This window comes from Falco naumanni, chromosome 7, assembly GCF_017639655.2.
Source record: "Falco naumanni isolate bFalNau1 chromosome 7, bFalNau1.pat, whole genome shotgun sequence".
Classification (NCBI taxonomy): domain Eukaryota; kingdom Metazoa; phylum Chordata; class Aves; order Falconiformes; family Falconidae; genus Falco; species Falco naumanni.
This window is the reverse complement of record NC_054060.1, coordinates 19,092,634-19,111,235: the sequence shown is the minus strand read 5'-3', so window position 1 is coordinate 19,111,235 and position 18,602 is coordinate 19,092,634. Positions and strand designations below refer to the sequence as shown.

At 36.1% G+C, this 18,602-nt stretch overlaps 1 protein-coding gene across 1 annotated transcript in view; it reads left to right on the top strand.

The window, feature by feature from the left end:
• Window positions 1-17,918, top strand: part of ADAM10 (ADAM metallopeptidase domain 10) — a 51,302-nt gene extending 33,384 nt beyond the window's left edge. The window contains exons 5-16 of the mRNA XM_040600596.1: window positions 1,106-1,209; window positions 2,641-2,790; window positions 3,991-4,083; window positions 4,702-4,885; window positions 6,965-7,128; window positions 8,714-8,897; window positions 9,834-9,984; window positions 12,367-12,550; window positions 13,696-13,804; window positions 14,112-14,332; window positions 15,053-15,179; window positions 15,625-17,918. Of these exons, the coding sequence (XP_040456530.1) occupies window positions 1,106-1,209; window positions 2,641-2,790; window positions 3,991-4,083; window positions 4,702-4,885; window positions 6,965-7,128; window positions 8,714-8,897; window positions 9,834-9,984; window positions 12,367-12,550; window positions 13,696-13,804; window positions 14,112-14,332; window positions 15,053-15,179; window positions 15,625-15,719 (1,766 nt within the window). The 3' untranslated portion in view covers window positions 15,720-17,918. The remainder of the gene's footprint in view (window positions 1-1,105; window positions 1,210-2,640; window positions 2,791-3,990; window positions 4,084-4,701; window positions 4,886-6,964; window positions 7,129-8,713; window positions 8,898-9,833; window positions 9,985-12,366; window positions 12,551-13,695; window positions 13,805-14,111; window positions 14,333-15,052; window positions 15,180-15,624) is intronic.
• Window positions 17,919-18,602: the final 684 nt, after the last annotated feature.

Here is an 18,602-nt window from a genome sequence, read left to right as displayed (position 1 = left end):
ATAATGGGATCCAGTCTGCGGAGAAGCTGAAGGGGCAAGACCTCTTCCTTTCAGTACTTCTCCAGAGGAAGCTTCTGCAAGTGCCAGTTGCTTACAAATCTCCAGTAGGTACTAACAGACAAAACCTAACCGTATGTGTCTGAGGCATGTACACGTGTGCAAGGAGATCTGCATAAACAATTACCCTTGGTAAGCAGCCAACTGTATGATAATCTCCGTGAGCTAGTTTGCATCTCCAGAATGTTTAGCTGATGTGTACCTGGATAGTACTACAGGTTTTGTTTTTAGAATTAGCATGGAGGTGATGGAAATTTTTTCTTTTCAGTCTTGTTTTACTTTGCTTGTAAGTTTTAAATACAGAATTACAGGTTATGAAAATTTACAGATGAAAGTTTAAAATATGCATGCATACACACACTGATCTGTTGTCCTTAATTGTATCGTTTATTTTCCAGAGTGGAAATTGTGCATTTTACCTTGTCAATAAAATTGTTAGGAAGCTCGTAATTCTAGAATTGTAGAGTTGAGTTTGAAACCAAGGTTCATGAGAGTTTCAGTTCTTATGTATTGGTAGTCAAGTTGCATGATATAAAAAATTTTCAAAAATTCCATGGAAGATGAATGAAGTAATAGAATCTTCTAAGGATGTTAGCAAGGTTTCTTAGTTTGAGTTTACCAAGTAGAATAAAAAAAACCCCTTTCTCTTACCTAAGCAGTCTTTAGTATACTTAATCTCTAATAATTTTCCATTGTGAGTTCTTTTTTTTTTTTTTTTTAAGGCTGCTGTTAGTTCAAGCATATCAGCACAGATGTGTAAATAATAGCTTTTGTTCTTATGTTAGACATCACTCATCATATTTCTTTTGTTATCTATAAAGAAAACAATGTTAAGAAGCTATTGTCAGTTTTGTTCTCTTTGTAAAACTAAGAATGTATCTTGGTAGAAATGTTTAATGAAAAAAAGACAACTGCGTAAAGCTTGGGTCTTAGAATGCTTCCCTCAAACCACGTGAGCAATATTGGACACAAACTGAATAATTTGCAGTGATACAGCTGTACTCTGCACTTGTTCTTTGATTTTGAAACCTGTCCTTCCTCTTTTTAGAATACCCACACAAATATGGACCACAAGGAGGTTGTGCAGATCATTCGGTATTTGAAAGAATGCAGAGGTACCAGATGACTGGTATAGAAGAACCAACAACAGAGGTATAACACAGGCTAATGGATTATGTGGGTTAGAAATTAATGTGATAAATTCCCGTTACTTGTATGTTGTCTCTTCTACTTTTGGTCAATCGTCATCCCTCAACATTGTGAAGTACTTAAATTATTCCTAGAGGTTTCTTATTAACATCATTTTTCTAAATCCTTCTCATTGCTTCTGCAGTGTAGATATGCTAGCTCATAGTCATAACAAATCCTACATGATCTTAAATTTTTCAACAACTGGAATTTTAGATGGATGCAGAAATCAAACTTGAGATGACGAATATACTTCATTGCAGTTGAGAAGGAAGAGTTTCAGGATGCCTTGATCTCCGAGTACTGTATTGGTCCTTAAAGAGTAATAACTTTTAGATTTTCAAGTTATGCTAATGTAACGTGCTTGTAACATCTGAGTGCTTTCAGTGGGTAGTGAAGTGATGTGAGTAGGAAGGGTCTTGCTCGTAGTAGTAAAGGACTGGAGGGGTTACAGCATGCTATAGGTTGCCTGTAATAGGAGGTAGGTGGTCTATGGAAGGGACTTGGAATACATGTTTAGAGTCCTGTATTTATTTTGTTTTCAGGTTTGCACCACTTGTCATGATTTTGGAATATTTTTTTTTTCCCCTCCAACAGTAAATTACTGAGGTTTTTTTAGTGTTATCTGTGTTACGAGATGTTTCAAGTTTTGGCATAATTTTGTGCTGTCAGTTAAGTACATGCCAACAAAACTACACGATATGGCTTGTTAAATAGCATCAACAACTTAAACTGTATTTACATTGTGATTACAGAAATTATCAAAAATATTACACAATTCAGTGTCGGTAACAAAAACGTGCCTTCCCAAAAATTTGCTTGTAAAATTTTACGGAGAGAGTGGGCTATCAACCAGTGAATACCATAAGGCAAATGTGTTAGCAGATACTGCTCTGGCTAATGAGCATTATTATAACTTCATGTTTAGCGTACCCTTTGTTCCACACAGCAGTATTTCTGTTTGCTCAGGTAGCTGGCCAAGGTAATTACAATGTGAAATAACTTGTGTTAAGGAGGGTGCATTTACGTCCCACCGTGCTGGTTTTTTTTCCTAATCTACAAACTGCTTGCTCATTTTAGAAGAGGGTTACGCAAAAGAAAAAATTACAAAGATCACACGAATGAAAAAAATGTGCTTCACATTGTATGCCTGTTGTAATTTGAGAAGAAATTCACAGAAGGATTTGAATGAGATCTAAAAATAGATGGTATACTTGAAAACTAGCTGTAACATACTTAGTTCATTTCAAGATTCATGAAGCTTTGAGGGTTAAAGAAAAAGAAAGAAAATCTGGTTTTGTTAGTGCAGTATGTTTAGAAAAATCCATCGCTATTTTTAGGTAATCTAGTGCAGCATGTAGATGTACAAAATTAATGTTTCCTGTGTATATGCAGAAGCCTGTTGAAGAGCCCAAGAACAATGGTCCACAGCTTTTAAGAAAAAAGCGTGCCACGCAGGCTGAAAAAAATACGTGTCAGCTGTATATTCAGACGGATCATTTGTTCTACAAGCATTATGGAACAAGGGAAGCTGTAATTGCACAGGTATTTCCAAGGCCTTTGTTTTAAATTATCTGCTTGTACATTATTTCTGTATTTCTGATAAATTTTATGTAACTTAATTGTGTATATTATTGCTTATTTACTTTAGAATGTTGTTTCGTTATTGGGAATGCAAGTGATCATGATATTACTGAAACAGCGTTTTTCTGTGTTTTTTTTTTTAACATCACTAAAAAGATGCTCTGTATCTGTGACAGAAGTCCTGGGCACTTGTGCTTCCTTTAGTTAATAATGGCAGCTGGGGTTTGTTCAGCACCTCAGAGCAAGACTTGCAGTCTGACTTTTCTCTGTTCCTACTCAGAAAAATAATACTTCCTCAAGAGTTTCTGTTCTGTTTGACAGCCTGCCAAGCCTCGGTGTTAACACTGGCATAGCTTTGCATTTGAAACTTTAATTCAAAACACTGTGACCTAATGACACTGAGATCTGTTCCTGTAGAGTCTGATGTAGTGGAAGGTTTAAAAGCAGTGGCCACTGGAGACAGGTGCTTTTCATTTGTCAATATACTATTAACTAGAAAAAGGGTTGGTTCGTGTGGCTTTTTTTCTTTGATAGTTTGCTAAAAATATAACTGGTACATCGCTATACTTCTCTTGAAGTCTGAAGCTTCACTACCACTTGCAAATCTGACTTTTACTATTTGTTCATCACATTGTACATACGTAATTCAATTTGAGTAACGTTTTCTAAAGCTCTGAAGTCACCTTCAAAATCAGGTTTTCGATGAGTTAGCATTTCTGCGTGCTCTTGGGAAAGATAAATGATCAATTTTTTTCACATTTTTTTCGACCAGAAATGAAAGAATAATGCTCTAACAAGTAAATTGTTGCACAAAAAAAAAGAAATGCAGCACTTCAAATACAATTTTAACTACAGTGCTATCTTACTGTGGCAGTGAGTCTAATGAGTATCAGAAAGAAGTATCTGAATGCTTGATAGAATTATGTGTTTAAAAAAAAAAAAGACAAACAACAAAATACTTTGCTGTGATCTGGTATGCTGGCAATGCCGGTACTAGGTTATGTGGTGATTTACTCAGCACTGGATTTAAAAAGGCCTGTTGGAGTTCATGTGGCACAATATCTTGTATGTAAAAGTATAGGCCTTGCAGTTGTTGTTTGTAAGACTAGCTATAGCGTAGTGCACAGAACTTTGAACTGTAGGTACTTTTGTTTTTTGCAGATATCCAGCCACGTTAAAGCTATTGACACAATTTACCAGTCAACAGATTTCTCAGGAATCCGTAACATCAGCTTCATGGTGAAACGAATAAGAGTAAGTTGTGTTGGAAACACTTTTAGCTTCACTGATATTGCTGGGAGGCTGGTTGTCTGTTTTGTTTTTTTTTAAAAAAGTCCTTTTGCTGTTCACTTGTAACCATTTATTGTTAGTAATTTCATAACACAGGTGTCTCTGTAGTAAGTAGCTCCCCAACACATTTATTTTAGTGCTTACTGTCAAAAGCCTGCTGTTTCTGCTGTTAAGCTGTAATCAGTTTTTATTGGAATGAACTTCTTATATTTCAGCAGTGTTGACTGTGAGGCAAATAGACTGTATTGCTCTGCAAGTGCTTTAATCATGAAATAGTGGCTCTCCAGGTTGAAAGTTCCTGCTAAAAGTGATGATTTAAGAGGATAAATACAAACTTTTTGCTACTGATGGAAAGGAAAAAGAAATAAGAGAGGGGGGATTTACTGCACAAATGCAGTTCTTAATTTATTGTAGAACCTGGTTTTCCAAATATTGGGGTTGTAATTTGTCAAGGCCTATAAATCTTTAGCCACATCTTTATTTAACATAACAAGGTATTGACAACAGCAGGCCTCTTAGCTGGTATTTACAAGGCAAGTGAAAGTGAATCTTGTCTTACAGTTTGTTTCAATTTACTTTTAGATAAACACAACTGTAGATGAGAAGGACTCTTCCAATCCCTTCAGATTTCCTAATATTGGTGTGGAAAAGTTTCTGGAACTGAACTCGGAACAGAATCATGATGATTATTGCTTGGCCTATGTGTTTACAGACCGTGATTTTGATGATGGAGTCCTTGGTCTGGCTTGGGTTGGAGCCCCTTCAGGTAATTATATGCAAACCATCAGCATTATGAGATAAAGTATTGTAGGTAGGTACAAAGAAGAAAATTAGAAATTATGTCATTTAAATTGGCAGCAAGTAGATAAAAATCTCATAACCAACTTTTCACAATTTTTGGTAGGTATGGTTTAATTTATTTTTTTCAATATAAACAGCGTACCGTGTCACTTCAGTTAGTCTTGCTGTCTTTCTGATGAGCAAGACATGAGCAATAAATAAAAAAATATTTCTTTTGTTAGACAGAGGTTGTATTACTTGGATGAATTTATTTATGACAGGTATGAGTGAGCAGTAAAGTGCCAGAAGAGCTTACAACTGTGCAGTTTTAATTTTGTAGTAGTACTACACTGCAGAACCCTTAGGTTTTCTAGGTAGTATTGGAAGCAATTTTTATATTTTTTTTTTTAAACAAAGTAAAATCAGCGAGATCTTGTTCTAGGAGATACCAGAGTAATTTTTGTGTGACTATTCTTGAACTGCTTCTCATTAGTGTCAGCCTAGTTGTATATTTTGGTTCTGATGTATATCTCGATATAAAAAAATCGAACAATGGTCTTCACGTGTGCAGCATCTCAAGGTGTTTGTCCTGGATGTATGAACTTTATAGGATGTATTAGTCTGATATATTTGAAAGTTGTTAGTCTTTAAATTTGAGTAGATACCAAATCTTTAGTTATAGGTCAGCACACATGCCAAATTGTGGAAGCTTTCACAGAAATCAAAATCAGAAATTCAGAAGGAACGGTCTTCCCTTGTTTCTTCCCTCAAGTGATTTCTATATAATAAGGAATTAGCTGGAGAACAGCAGGTCGTATGAAACTTTGCAAGAGACTGGATACTGTTAGGAGAGCATTATGAAGAGCTTTAACAGAATTCAAATAATTGTGGAAGAAACATGTAAACTGTTTATGAGGTGTAGCTATACATTACAACCTCACTTTGTTTACTGCTGTACTTTCCTCTAAAGCACATTTTGGTTGTAGAGTATTGGTGCTACGTGGAAAAATATGGTGTGACAGTCTGTCAGACTTCAATTTCAGGAGCTTAAAATGCTTAAATAAGTATTAGTACAGTGGTCAGAGAACAGATCAGTGGACCCATGAGTGTAGCAAGTATGTTAGAGGAGAGGGACCTGTGTGGACTCACCGTAGTGAGTGCAGGACACACAGCTGGCCTGTGTAAATGGGAAACTGGGTCTGTGATCACAAGTCCAGTGTGTAGACTGAGCAAGCACTGGATGAATTGGAATGGGCATTCCGTAAACACTGCTTCCAAAACTGCATTTAATTGAGAAAAATCAAGAGATTTTAATCCTAAACACACATACTGGCATAGGATATTTCACTAAAATGGTCTTTTACTTCAGAAAGGAAGGCAACTTCTTTAGAGAGTGTTTTAGACACCATTTATGTTAGCAATAGAATAGCTGAACTTTAGAACATTGATAATGCCTCAGTACAAACTCGACTTACAGAAAAATTCAGTGATGCTAAAGTCACAGTTTCAAGACTTTCGGAAGAGAAGTGTGATGGCCTTCTAAACAGGGTCTGATTAACCCACACATCAGAAGCATTTTCAGCTTTAGTTTGCACAGTGGAAAAACGAGTCACTTTTGCTGACAAGGATGTATAGCTTAGCTTGGACATTTTGGACATCATGTAAATGCTCTTACTGTGAGAGAGGATCTCCTGTGATTTTACTGTTGGTTTTTTTTAACTTGGTGAAGTCCACTTGGGATGTAGATTGAGGCTGCCTGTATTGGATGTTGCACCGTGCTAGTCTTGTACTACAGGTGTGATGAACTCAGGGCCTGTCTGCGCAGTGAAAGCCCGAAACAGCTCTTTCTAAAACAGCTAACTTCTTGTGTGAGTGTATCCATTCAGTGCTGAGAGCATTAGTGTGGATAAATCTAATCTACTTTAAAAGTTGTGTTAATATTAATTACACAAAAGAACTTATCCACTGAGGAGGCAAGCTGTTTCTTGTTCTAAATGTCACTAGAGAAGTAACACAGTACTGCTTTTCTTCAGTGATGACCTGTTGTACTTTTATCTAAATGCAGGGAGCTCTGGTGGAATATGTGAAAAGAGCAAACTGTATTCTGATGGTAAGAAGAAGTCTCTGAACACCGGAATCATCACTGTTCAGAACTATGGCTCTCATGTTCCTCCCAAGGTTTCTCACATTACTTTTGCTCATGAAGTTGGGCATAACTTTGGTTCACCTGTGAGTATTACTATTGATCTGCTAACTCACTTCCAACTGTTTTGCATGATTTGCAAATGGAGTTTTTACTCTTCATGAACGAGGAAAATATGACCGTGACTGCATGTGCATATGTGCATGCACACTGTATATAAATGAAAACCAGATTGATGAACTAAGCCCCTTTAACGAGTATTTGACAACACTGGTGCAACAGTGGATTTTGTGAATGGTGTATTTCTTACTAGTTCAATTCCTTATAAAGGGTCTACATTAGCTTTCTCTAAAAACTTCCCTGTGTTTTATTGAAGACTAGGGTCACACATACTTTATATAAATGTATTTTATTTTATCCTAGAGAGGAGAATGCAATCAATGCAAATTTGGTTAAGATGAAGCTTTATTCAACAAGTGAAGATAGAAATGGCTGCTTCTAGAGTTCAATTATTTATACTTAAAGTTTACAGAAGAAAATTATGGGGAGGATTAAGATACCAAGAACAGTTATTTTGAAGCAAAATTTGTCTCCCGGTCATTTAGGGACATGATTTGTTTGTGGCAAGCTGAAAGCTTGAGCCTTTTGGTTTTGCTGGAGATGAGAACAAAGTTTTCTGGTTTGGATTTTTTTTTTTAAACTTAAGTATATAGGCTTCTTATTCTTGGAAGTAAAATGACAGGAATCATGAGTTCTTCCAAAACAGATGTTCACATATGAATCCTTTTTTCATGTGACTTGAAAAAAATCCCTAATACCACTGCTCTGAGTGGGAACAAGCCTTCCAAGCATAACTGAAAATACAAGCACATAAAACTGGAAAAACAGTCGCACTGAGTGAAACATATTTTGGATCAGCCTGGAAGATGGGTCTTTTAATGCTACTCATGCGTTTGTTTTTTTTCAAACTGTAATAAATGATGCAGTTCTCGCAACTATGTTGAAAATTTTTAAATTTAACTACTTCTTTTGGAGACATTGGTTGTATTTCTGGAAAGTTGAATGCATCAGAACAGCACTGGAGTTCCTCTTACGCGTAACAGCTTAGTATGTTGTCAGTTTGCTAATTGCTAGAATGCCAATACGTAATGCATTTCATTCCTTGTGCTGATACTGTGTAGATCTAGTCACTGGCTGACAAACAAAACTTCCCTCAAAAGAAGCAAGCAGAATGGACTGCTGTTTCAGTTACTTTCTGCTTTTATTCCACAGAATACTTAATATCCTTTTGTGTTCATAAAGCCACTCTTTTCAGGAGATGGCGACTTTTTTGAGTTGGTATTCGTTCCAGGACATGCACTTGCCCTATACATTACCATGAATGCAAATAAGCTAAAACTGAAGAAATTAGATACTTGCTACTGTTTCTGGAGAAAAAAATAAACAAACAAACAACCAACAAAACCCAAACCAAACCTTTGTTTTCCATACACATTTTCTGTTTTAAGAAACTTTAGTATAAGATAGTGGGGTTTCTCTGTGAACCTTTTATTCTCACTGTGTCAAGGTTATCAAACCAGGTTACTTTTGCAGATGTGTAAAAAGACAGAAAGAAATTAGAGCAGCTGTCTTGATAGAAATAGAAATAGTTTTTAAATATTTGTTTTGCAGCACGATTCTGGAATGGAGTGCACTCCAGGAGAGTCCAAGAACTTGGGACAGAAAGAAAATGGCAATTATATCATGTATGCAAGAGCTACATCTGGGGACAAACTTAACAACAACAAGTTCTCTATCTGTAGCATTCGAAATATCAGCCAAGTTCTTGAGAAGAAAAGAAATAATTGTTTTGTTGGTATGTATTTAGTCATCCCAAAAGAAGAATGGCGAAGCTATTACTGTTCTGCTTAATTAGAAATGTGATTTAGTCTTTATTTTACTTGTTTTTTGTTTTAATTTACTGGAAGAATTCTGTAAGTAAAGAACTGAATTTGAGAACTGGAGTACTGTCGTTAAGTTCTGGGCTCCCCAGTACAGTAAAGACACAGACATACTGGAGTGAGTCCAGCAAAGGGCCGCAAAGATGATTAAGGGATTGGAGCATCTGACACATGAGGAGAGGCTGTAGGCTGGAGAACAGAATGTTGGGGGGTTGCCTCCCCTGGGTTATAAATGCCTGGTGGGAGGGAGTAAAGAAAACAGGATCAGACTGTTTGCAGTCACGCCCAGTGAAAGGACAAGAGGTAAGGAGCACAAATTAAAATACAGGAAGTTCTGTTTAAACAGTAACAACAACAAAAAAAATAATTGCAGGAATCTTCCTGGAGTCTGTGGTGTGTGGCCTCTCACAAGTTTTCTGAGGTAGTGCAGTGAGTATGTTTGGGTTTTGGAGTAAGTAGTGGTTCATTCACCCCAGCACCATCAGCTTTTGCCTTAAGGTCCTCAGACTCTATTAAAGGGGAAGGAGTGCAAGAAAGATTGCTGCTGCTTTGAAGGCTTAACAGAAAACTTCCTCTTATCACCGTCTATTTCTTATCCACACAAGAAACTCCCCCTGTTATCAGCAGAAATCTTTTACTCAGAGGCTGAGAATCCTATGAGTTGCAGGAGTGACTAAGTTGGGTGGCAAGCAAACGATGCAAGTTGCTTTGCGCCCTAGTCTGAAGTCCATCTTGACCAGGCATTTTCAGTCACAATTAGCTGGATGCTGTTGCAAATCAATGTTAACATTTGTGAGTCTATTTGCATATTCTTTGTACTGCTTTGTACATAAATATACTGGCATTTTTAGAGTCTGGTCAACCCATCTGTGGTAATGGACTGGTTGAACAAGGAGAGCAGTGTGATTGTGGATACAGTGACCAGTGTAAAGATGAATGCTGTTATGATGCAAACCAGTCAGAAGATAAAAAATGCAAGTTAAAACCAGGCAAACACTGCAGGTATTGTGCATGTTTGTTACAGTACACTTCAATTTTCGGGATTTATTGGTAGCTATAATTGCTATTTTAGAATCTATTTTACTTGCATTATTCTTAAAGCATTTACTTTCTTAAATATGACTTACATTGTGCTTAAGAACTTGTCACTCACCATTATGCTATGCAATTCTTGGTACTAATTGTAGCTCGCTTTTCTCCTAGATGACTGTTCTCTAGCTTTTCAAAAAGCCTAATGGCACTGGCTTGTATCAATGCTGACTTATCATAATACTCAGTGCAGACAACTATGTGTTGAAATTCTGTTGTCTATCAGAAACATGTTGTGTATAATTCTTGCAAAAACTGTATGAGTCAGAAAAACACGTCTAGGATACTGTTTTTACAGCAGGTACAGGAGAGTATTAATTGCCCAAAGGATAATGGAGAGTATTATGAAATTGGATCCTATCCTAGGGCCATTTCTACAGCATTGCCTAACTGGAAGACAATTGAAGGATATAGAGGATTGATTTATTATTTTTTTTATAAAAAATGCTTGTTTAATAAATTAAACTGGTTTTTAAGTCACCTTGTATCTTGGCAGCATTGTGTACACAGTGATTTATAAGAGGAAATTTTAAAGATCATAAAACTTACAGTGAAGTAAGTCAACTTCTATCTTGTAGTTCTGTGACTTAAGACACATGTTAAATTTCTACTTCATCTGAAAACTTTTGGATTTTTTTTCACGTGGAAGGCATGAGCTTTTTTCCTCTTAAGAGAGTCACATAAATTTAGTGTCCGGTTAGACTCTTAGCCAAAGATGGAGAGAATTACTATTTATTTTTAAGTCTAAACCAGCTCAACTTTTTAATACAATGTACACAATTTTGTTGTAATTAGATTTTCCTGCCGTAAGAATGATCTCTGTCATCCTGGGAGTGGAAATAAAAGTAGCATCTACTGTTAAAATGTATTTGACAGTGTAGACATGGTAGAAAGACCATCTCCTGTGAATTCATAGTTGTAATAATTTCGCACGTGTGGTTCCCTCCCTCTTGCAAATTCTTACTTTTTCTACTAAAATAAAGGCTTTACATTCATCTTTTTATTGGTTAATACCTCTTATTATTGGTTTCTGGCATTTTGCTTTACATGGCAGCAATGGTGAGCAGCTGTTCCCTTCTGAGTACACCAGGTGCCACCGCCACCTTCTTTCTTGCTCCCTCCTGCTCAGCTGACTGTAGTCTCGCTTTATGCCCTGCTGGGAGCAGTCTTAAATAGGAATTACTCCATCATTTTTGATTTAGGATTCCTCTTTTTCCAGTTCTGTTAAGATTGAAAATTTTGCTGTACAAAGAGGTTTCCAAAGACATGTAAACCAAATCCAAATGCAAGAATGGATCATGTAAAACACATTTTAGGAAAACTATGGTACCTACCTAGCTGCTTTACATGTCTTCTACATGTGTGATGTCAAGAGTAATTTTTGTAGGCATGCAGTAGTTTTAAAATAGAGAGATCCTGACCCGCAGAAGGTCTTTGCTATCTTCTGGTGCCTGCTGAATGCCAGTCAACACACTGTGAATACTGAGGTACAGAATAATTTGAGTTGAGAACTCAGGAGGCTTAGCTTGAATCAAGTCGTTAATGTGTGTTTCATAACCTTCGCTCTTCTGCAGCTTGTAGTGGCATACGTACTCAAACACAGCTTCAGGAGAAGGAAATGATCGTTCCCTGCTGTTTCGCCAGTGTAAGGGGCTCAAATGCTTTGATGTCTGGGACAGAAAGGAGCCCAAGTGTTTTGGGGGAGCTGGTGAAGCTGCTTTGGCAAAATTTTTTCCCCCCAAAATTAGTTTGTATGCTGACTGTGATCTCCGACATAAGAGCTGACATGTCTCCTTCCCTTTTCTTTTTTATTTAAACAATGTGAGTAGTATGGCTGCAGAAAGTTAAAAAAAAAAAAAAAAACAAAACAAACACAGAACAAACAAAAAATTCCTTACGGTGGTATAAAGCTTGACTGACTTACTACATTTTTTTTTTTGTTGAGACTATCAAACTAATCAGTTGTTCCTGAATTAATTTTACCAGCTTGCTAATTGAATGATTTGCATGTACAAACTTTGAAATGCTGTTATTTGCTGTATGTTTTAATTTAAAATGTTGCTTGTACTGTTTTTCTAATATAATGCAAAGAGTTTAATTGGCTAGTACAGTGACTAAGAAATCCATATTCAGTGCAGTAACCTTTTGTTACCTTAATGGACAGGAAGAAATTATTTTCAATTGACATTTTACTTAGCAGAAATGTGAAGTGTTTGAGTAGGTTTCAGGATAAATAGTTCTTTTTGGATTTATTCATGCTTTTTCTTTACATCCATGTGTTCTCTTTATTTCTAGCCCTAGTCAAGGCCCCTGCTGTACTGCACAGTGTAATTTCAAACTGAAGACTGATAAGTGTCGAAATGATTCTGACTGTGCGCGAGAAGGAATGTGTAATGGTGTCAGTGCTCTCTGTCCAGCTTCTGAGCCTAAACCAAACTTCACAGACTGCAACAGGCACACACAAGTTTGCATAAATGGGGTATGGTTTATTCAGTCATATGCAACGCAGTTGTTTTTGGTTTGGTTTGTTTTATTATTTCAAAAAAGAAAAAAGCTTGATTTATTGGTTTCAATCAAAAGAACTGTGAAGCTACATCAAATACTAGGCAGGTAACATACCAAGATAGCTTTACAGTTTGAGAAAGTTCCATTTAAATTTTTTTTGGGTAGAAATCGAGACTATTAAAGTGTTTTATTTCCTAGTTCCATCTTTTCATTTTTCTTCAGTCTTCGACAAGTAATATTATTGCCTTAGAAAATTAGATATGCTGTCAATCCATGTAATCTAGTTTAATGAAAATACACAGTTCTTCCACCCATGTGCATGCAGGACAGATATGCCAGCATATAGAATTACCCTGAACTGCCATTAGTTTCCTGGGTTAAAGAGTCGGTGGTAGTTGCTATGAAATATTGATGGGAAGTCTCTTATAAGTTAATCTATGTTTACTTGGAAGCAGAAACAAGCAGAAGTCATCCTCTTAGAGATGTAACTTGTGCTGCTGTAAGTCTGTTTTCCACAGTCCAGGTTTTGAATTAAATGATACTACTCAAAAAATTTTCAGCTAATTCAATCATTTTAAATATGGAAAAAAAGATAGAAGAATTGTCTTTATATAGTTCCTTAATTTTTAAACGACATAAGTGCAGTGATTTTTTTTATTTTTTTTTTTTTAATTTGAGGAGTCCTTCCACAGTGGAATTAGAATCTTTCCTGCCATAAATTTTTATTACTATTTTCTGAGAGAAAATATTTTTGGAGACATGCTTTTGATTTATCTTGCTAACCACAGTTTTGAGTAATCATGTTCCAGTGTGAATTGCAGTGCTGTGAGTGTTCTGCAGGGTACTCTGAGGCCCTAAAAGAAAACACAGTGTTAAAAAATATAACTGTGTAAATTACCATTTAAAGAAAGGATCAAATAAGCCTAAACACTGCATCTGAGTAAGTGTAATAAATTTTGTCTTACAAACTTCAGAAGAAATTCAAGCTATTATTTTCATTGATAAGCATCTTTAGACTGATGATTGTGCTTTCAGCTATTTAAAAATTAATCTTTCCTAACGTCAGCGTGCTTAAAAGTTAAATTGATGTTTGTGTTCTCGTTCTCTTGTCTCAAACAGCAATGTGCTGGCTCTATCTGTGAGAAGTATGGCTTGGAGGAATGCACATGTGCTAGTTCAGATGGCAAGGACGATAGAGAACTGTGTCACGTCTGCTGCATGAGAAAAAGTAAGGTTTGTCTGAATTGGAAGCATAAATACAGCAGTGGGCATCTAAGGAATCTCCTCATGGTGTTTATGTTTTATTTTTTCTTGAGAGCATACTGCAATTTTTGTACATAATTAGTTTCAGATAGAGGCATTATGTTTTATAGGAAATGAACAATATTTTGGTTTTATACATATAAGTAGAAACTTGAAATTTTTTCAAAAGCATTTTCAAGAATTGAGCACCAAGGGATTCATGCACAGATATTCTAATACAATAACAGTTTGGTTAATCTAATTTGTTTTTTTCAAACAATTTTCCTTTTCAGTGGACCCAGCTACTTGTGCAAGTACAGGCTCTAACCAGTGGGAGAAACACTTCGGTCGCAAAACTATTACTTTGCAACCTGGATCTCCTTGTAATGATTTCAAAGGCTACTGTGATGTGTTTATGAGGTGCCGGCTGGTAGATGCTGATGGCCCTCTAGCTAGATTAAAGAAAGCCATTTTTAATCCAGAACTATATGAAAATATTGCAGAATGGATTGTGGTAAGTATATTTTCCTTACCAGTCTAATATAAATTTGTCTTGTTAATCAGTATTCACAGTTGGTACGTGTTGCTCTATATATACAGCACTTCAGCATTCTTTGAAGTACAATCAGACCTTGGTTTACTAGTTTTTCTATAAGCATCTGAGTGCAGCAAGTAAGTTTTGACAGATGGAAGGGAATGGAAACAAATAAGTAACAAAAACCCAAGTAAATATTTTGTTATATCTCTGTTCAGTCCACTGTCTGTTTGGGTGGTCATGTTTTTGACTTAACAAGTTTACCTGCTTTAACCCTTTATATTTGCATGTTCTGGCTTCTTTTAAGGAACTAAATATATTGATCTCTGGCATTGCTTATTTTTATTGCACTAGATGACACTTTCCTAATCATAGACTGGGAGGAGAGCTACAACGAAGCACCGTTATAGAGCTGTATAGTCAATTTTGTGTAAGCTGTCGATTGTTTTAGGCTTATATAGCTCTGTTGTAGTGCATCTTCTGTGAAATGCCCTTCTGATAATAGAATGAATTTGCAGTATTAGCGTGTTTTTCTGTAAGAACTTTGGGGACGTTTTTCTTTTAAAATGTTATGGTCTTTAAGTGATGTTTCAGAACAGCTTTTTGATGACTTAAAAGGCAAAGGAAAGTCGCATTCAATGACCCCTGTCCCTTGTACATGGGTGCCAGCCCCCCAGAAATACTTTCTTTTGTTTTTAGGCTTATTGGTGGGCAGTGTTGCTTATGGGAATTGCTTTGATCATGTTAATGGCTGGTTTCATTAAGATATGCAGTGTTCATACTCCAAGCAGTAATCCAAAGTTGCCTCCTCATAAACCACTTCCAGGTGAGTACACCAAGCAATTAAATTTATGTTATCTGCAACGATTTTGTTCTGAATGGGAAATTTCAGGTGTCCCAACTTACAGTTCTTAGTCTGGCACTGTGAAACTACAAATGGAATTTGTGCCAGTGGAACAATTCATAAAAACGTAACTCTTATTTTCCTATAACATAATGTGCACATCAAAAGAAAGCTTTGAAGACTTCAAAGTCAGAGTTCCTCATATTTCCTATTTCATGCTGCATTTTGTAAGAATCAGCCTGTTTAAGGAACTACTGTTGAGATATTAAAATGTATTCTGTAAATAAATACTCCACGCAGACCTTGCAGGTCTAAATAAAGCCTTTCAGAAAAATAAGTATATTTAGTTTGCATGGCCAGGGCAACTCTTCTGGAAATCATTTTTTAAAAAATCCATTTTAATAATTTGTACCTTTCTTTGAAACAGGCACTTTAAAAAGGAGGAGACCACCACAAACCACTCAGCCACCACAGCGGCAAAGGCCCCGAGAGAGTTATCAGATGGGACATATGAGACGTTGACTGCAGCTTTTTGCCTTGGTTCTTCCTAGTGCCTACAATGGGAAAACTCACTCCAAAGAAAACTTAAGTCATAGTCCCCGATCTAACTCTCAAAAATCGAAGAGAAACAAAAGCATTATATGCCCTCAATACAAGTGGAAATGGTTAATTTTTAATGAGTTAATCTTCCAGCTCAAAAAGAAGAAAAGTGTTTTTCTTGCGTATTTTTAATTTAGTGGCAGGAGTATCATGATACTTTCCCCCTTCTGTGCTCTTCATTGCTGCATTTTCTTCACTTGCAGGCAAATATGGCTGTAGTAAAACTTTTACTCAAGAATTGAAAAAAAAAATATATATTTTTCAACTGCCAGACAAGGCTAGGAAGCTAGACCACCTCAGCATTGGAGACATTACTTGTCAATGTATATACATTGTTATATGCAGACATGTATTTCTAACGTACACCCGTACTTGTGTGCAATTGTAAACAAGAGAATTGCAATATGGATGTTTCTTTGTATTATAAAACTTTTCCGCTATTAATGAAGAAATTACTGTTTAATTGACATACTCAGGATAACAGAGGATGATGGTGTGTAATGGTCAAGGATCCTGTGATGCTTTACACAGCAATTTTGAATCAAATCAAACTTTTTTATCATGATCAAAGTTCTTTCAAGCACTCATTTCATCTTTATCAAACAGCTGCTAAGACATAGCATACAAGATTGAATGGTCTTTTAGAGATATAACAGGTGTTCTGCGAACTTTGCAAATGCCAGAATGTTTCAAAAGTGTTTTATATAAGTGTCTAATTTCTTGTAGCTCTGCTTAAATGTTTTTAATTTGTCTGATTATTCAGTTAATTAATGAATAGTTAGATGAAATATTTCCATGCTTTATTAGAAGATTCTGCCTGTTACTCAACTTGTTCTAAAAATTGCAACCAGTTTATTCAGGCTGTTCAGATATTCTTACAGTATGATAATTAAGTTTGTGTTCAGAGGGATGTGGAAAGAAAGAAAAGCTGTAGGGTTTTTTATGTTCTGTTTAATTTATCAGATATTTGGATAACTTTTCAGCATGATACTGTTGATTGAGTGAGATACTGTTGATTGATAACCACTAAAGTAGGGTGATTTGCCCAGCTACTGTGGCAGAGTTTAAATTGTAGTTAGGACTACCGGTTTTCCCACGTTTTATACCAGTAGCAAAATTCAACAGCACAATGTCCCATTCCAAAGTTTTTTATTACGAATGTAAATAATTGGCGTTTTTGAAAGAGGAAACAAAAGATGTCTTAAGGTGCTTACTGCTATGCAGGAGATGAAAGGGGGCATTACAAAATGTTTAAGCTTGTGACATATTTATTGCTTGTTTTCCAAAAGCACCAAGCTAATTAGAGATGCAAATGGCTATAATTTTCCTGGCTTTGCTTAGGAGAAAATTGACTAAGGGTTGGACAGGCTTCCTTTGTTTGGGTTTTGGGTTTTTTTTTGTTTTTTGTTTTGTTTTTTAAGAGTATAAGGTTTACACAATCATTCTCATAATGTGACGCAAGCCAGCAAGGCCAAAAATGTTACAGAATATAATGGGATCTCTTCCTTGTAAACTTGTACAGTATGTGGTAACTTTTTCAAAATACAGCTTTTTGTACATGGTTTAGAGACAAATTTTGTACATGAAACCCCAAGTCCAATAGACTATATAAATAATTCTAAATGATCTTAACTAGTTAGAAGTGTATGTAGTTGCTTTTAAGTCATTTTAAATACATTTGTTTTAAGACTGTGCAAAGATTGGAAGTGGGTTTGCATTTCTAAAATGGTGACTTTTATTCAGCAAGAGTTCTTAGTAACTTCTTGAGTGTGGTAGACTTTGGAACATGTAAATTTTTGCCTGTAATGTTATCCTGTGGTAGGATTTTGGCAGACCAATGCTGCCCTATTTTATTTTGAGTCTAAGTTAAATGTCTTCTGAAAACAGAAATGTGCACTGAACTCTCCACTGCAAGTCAAGATGTGGTAAAATGGAAAGAAAGTTCAAGACAATGAAACGGAATACTACTGTTGATTTCATGTCCACTGTGTTTTATACAGTATCTTTTTTTGTTCACTTTGGAAATTTTTACTAAAAATGCAAAAAATAAAGTATTGTGCAAAGATATGTAAGGTTTTTTTGAAACTTGAAATGCATTAATAAATAGACTTGATGAAATAATCTTCTGAAGACCCATTTACTTTTTGAACCCTGAAAACAAAGTGGAATACACAGATTCTACTTCTGCTTAATTCTTGGCCTTTGCTGGAAAGGGGCTGTCATGCCAAAAACGAATCGTGCTGTCCTTACGCTATCAAAGTGCACCTCCCAATTTTAATGTCATCATCCAGTTAAATGTGAGAGCAAATGTTTTTGTTTAACCTTTTCAAGGAAAAGCCCTAAAATTACCTTTAAATTACTTGTATGATCACAGGAACAAAGCTTTCTTGGTGCTTATCTTCGTAATGGAAACTAGTTGCTGGTGGGGTGTTCAGACTGCATAGCTACTGCTCGATGCCTTCTGAAATAAATGAACTTTGGAAGAAGAGTACTGGAACGAACAGACAGTACTCTGCATGCACGGCTGGTGGGTATGACTCGTAGAAGGAGCAAATCTTGCTTTTTGCAGGGGCTTTTAAAACTGCTGAGCTGGGTCTGTGTGTTTCTGTGCGCTCTGTACAGTTGATGGAAGTGGTAAGCCAAGCCCTGCTGGCTAGCAGCCTTACACGGGGCTCTTGGTTGGGAATGGCCAGCTTAAACTGCTGGTTCCCTAACTCAGCAGCATATGCTTTGATGTAATCAAAACATATTCAGAGTTCCTTCCTCACAGTACTTTTTTTTTTTTTTTTTTTAATAGAAAGGCTT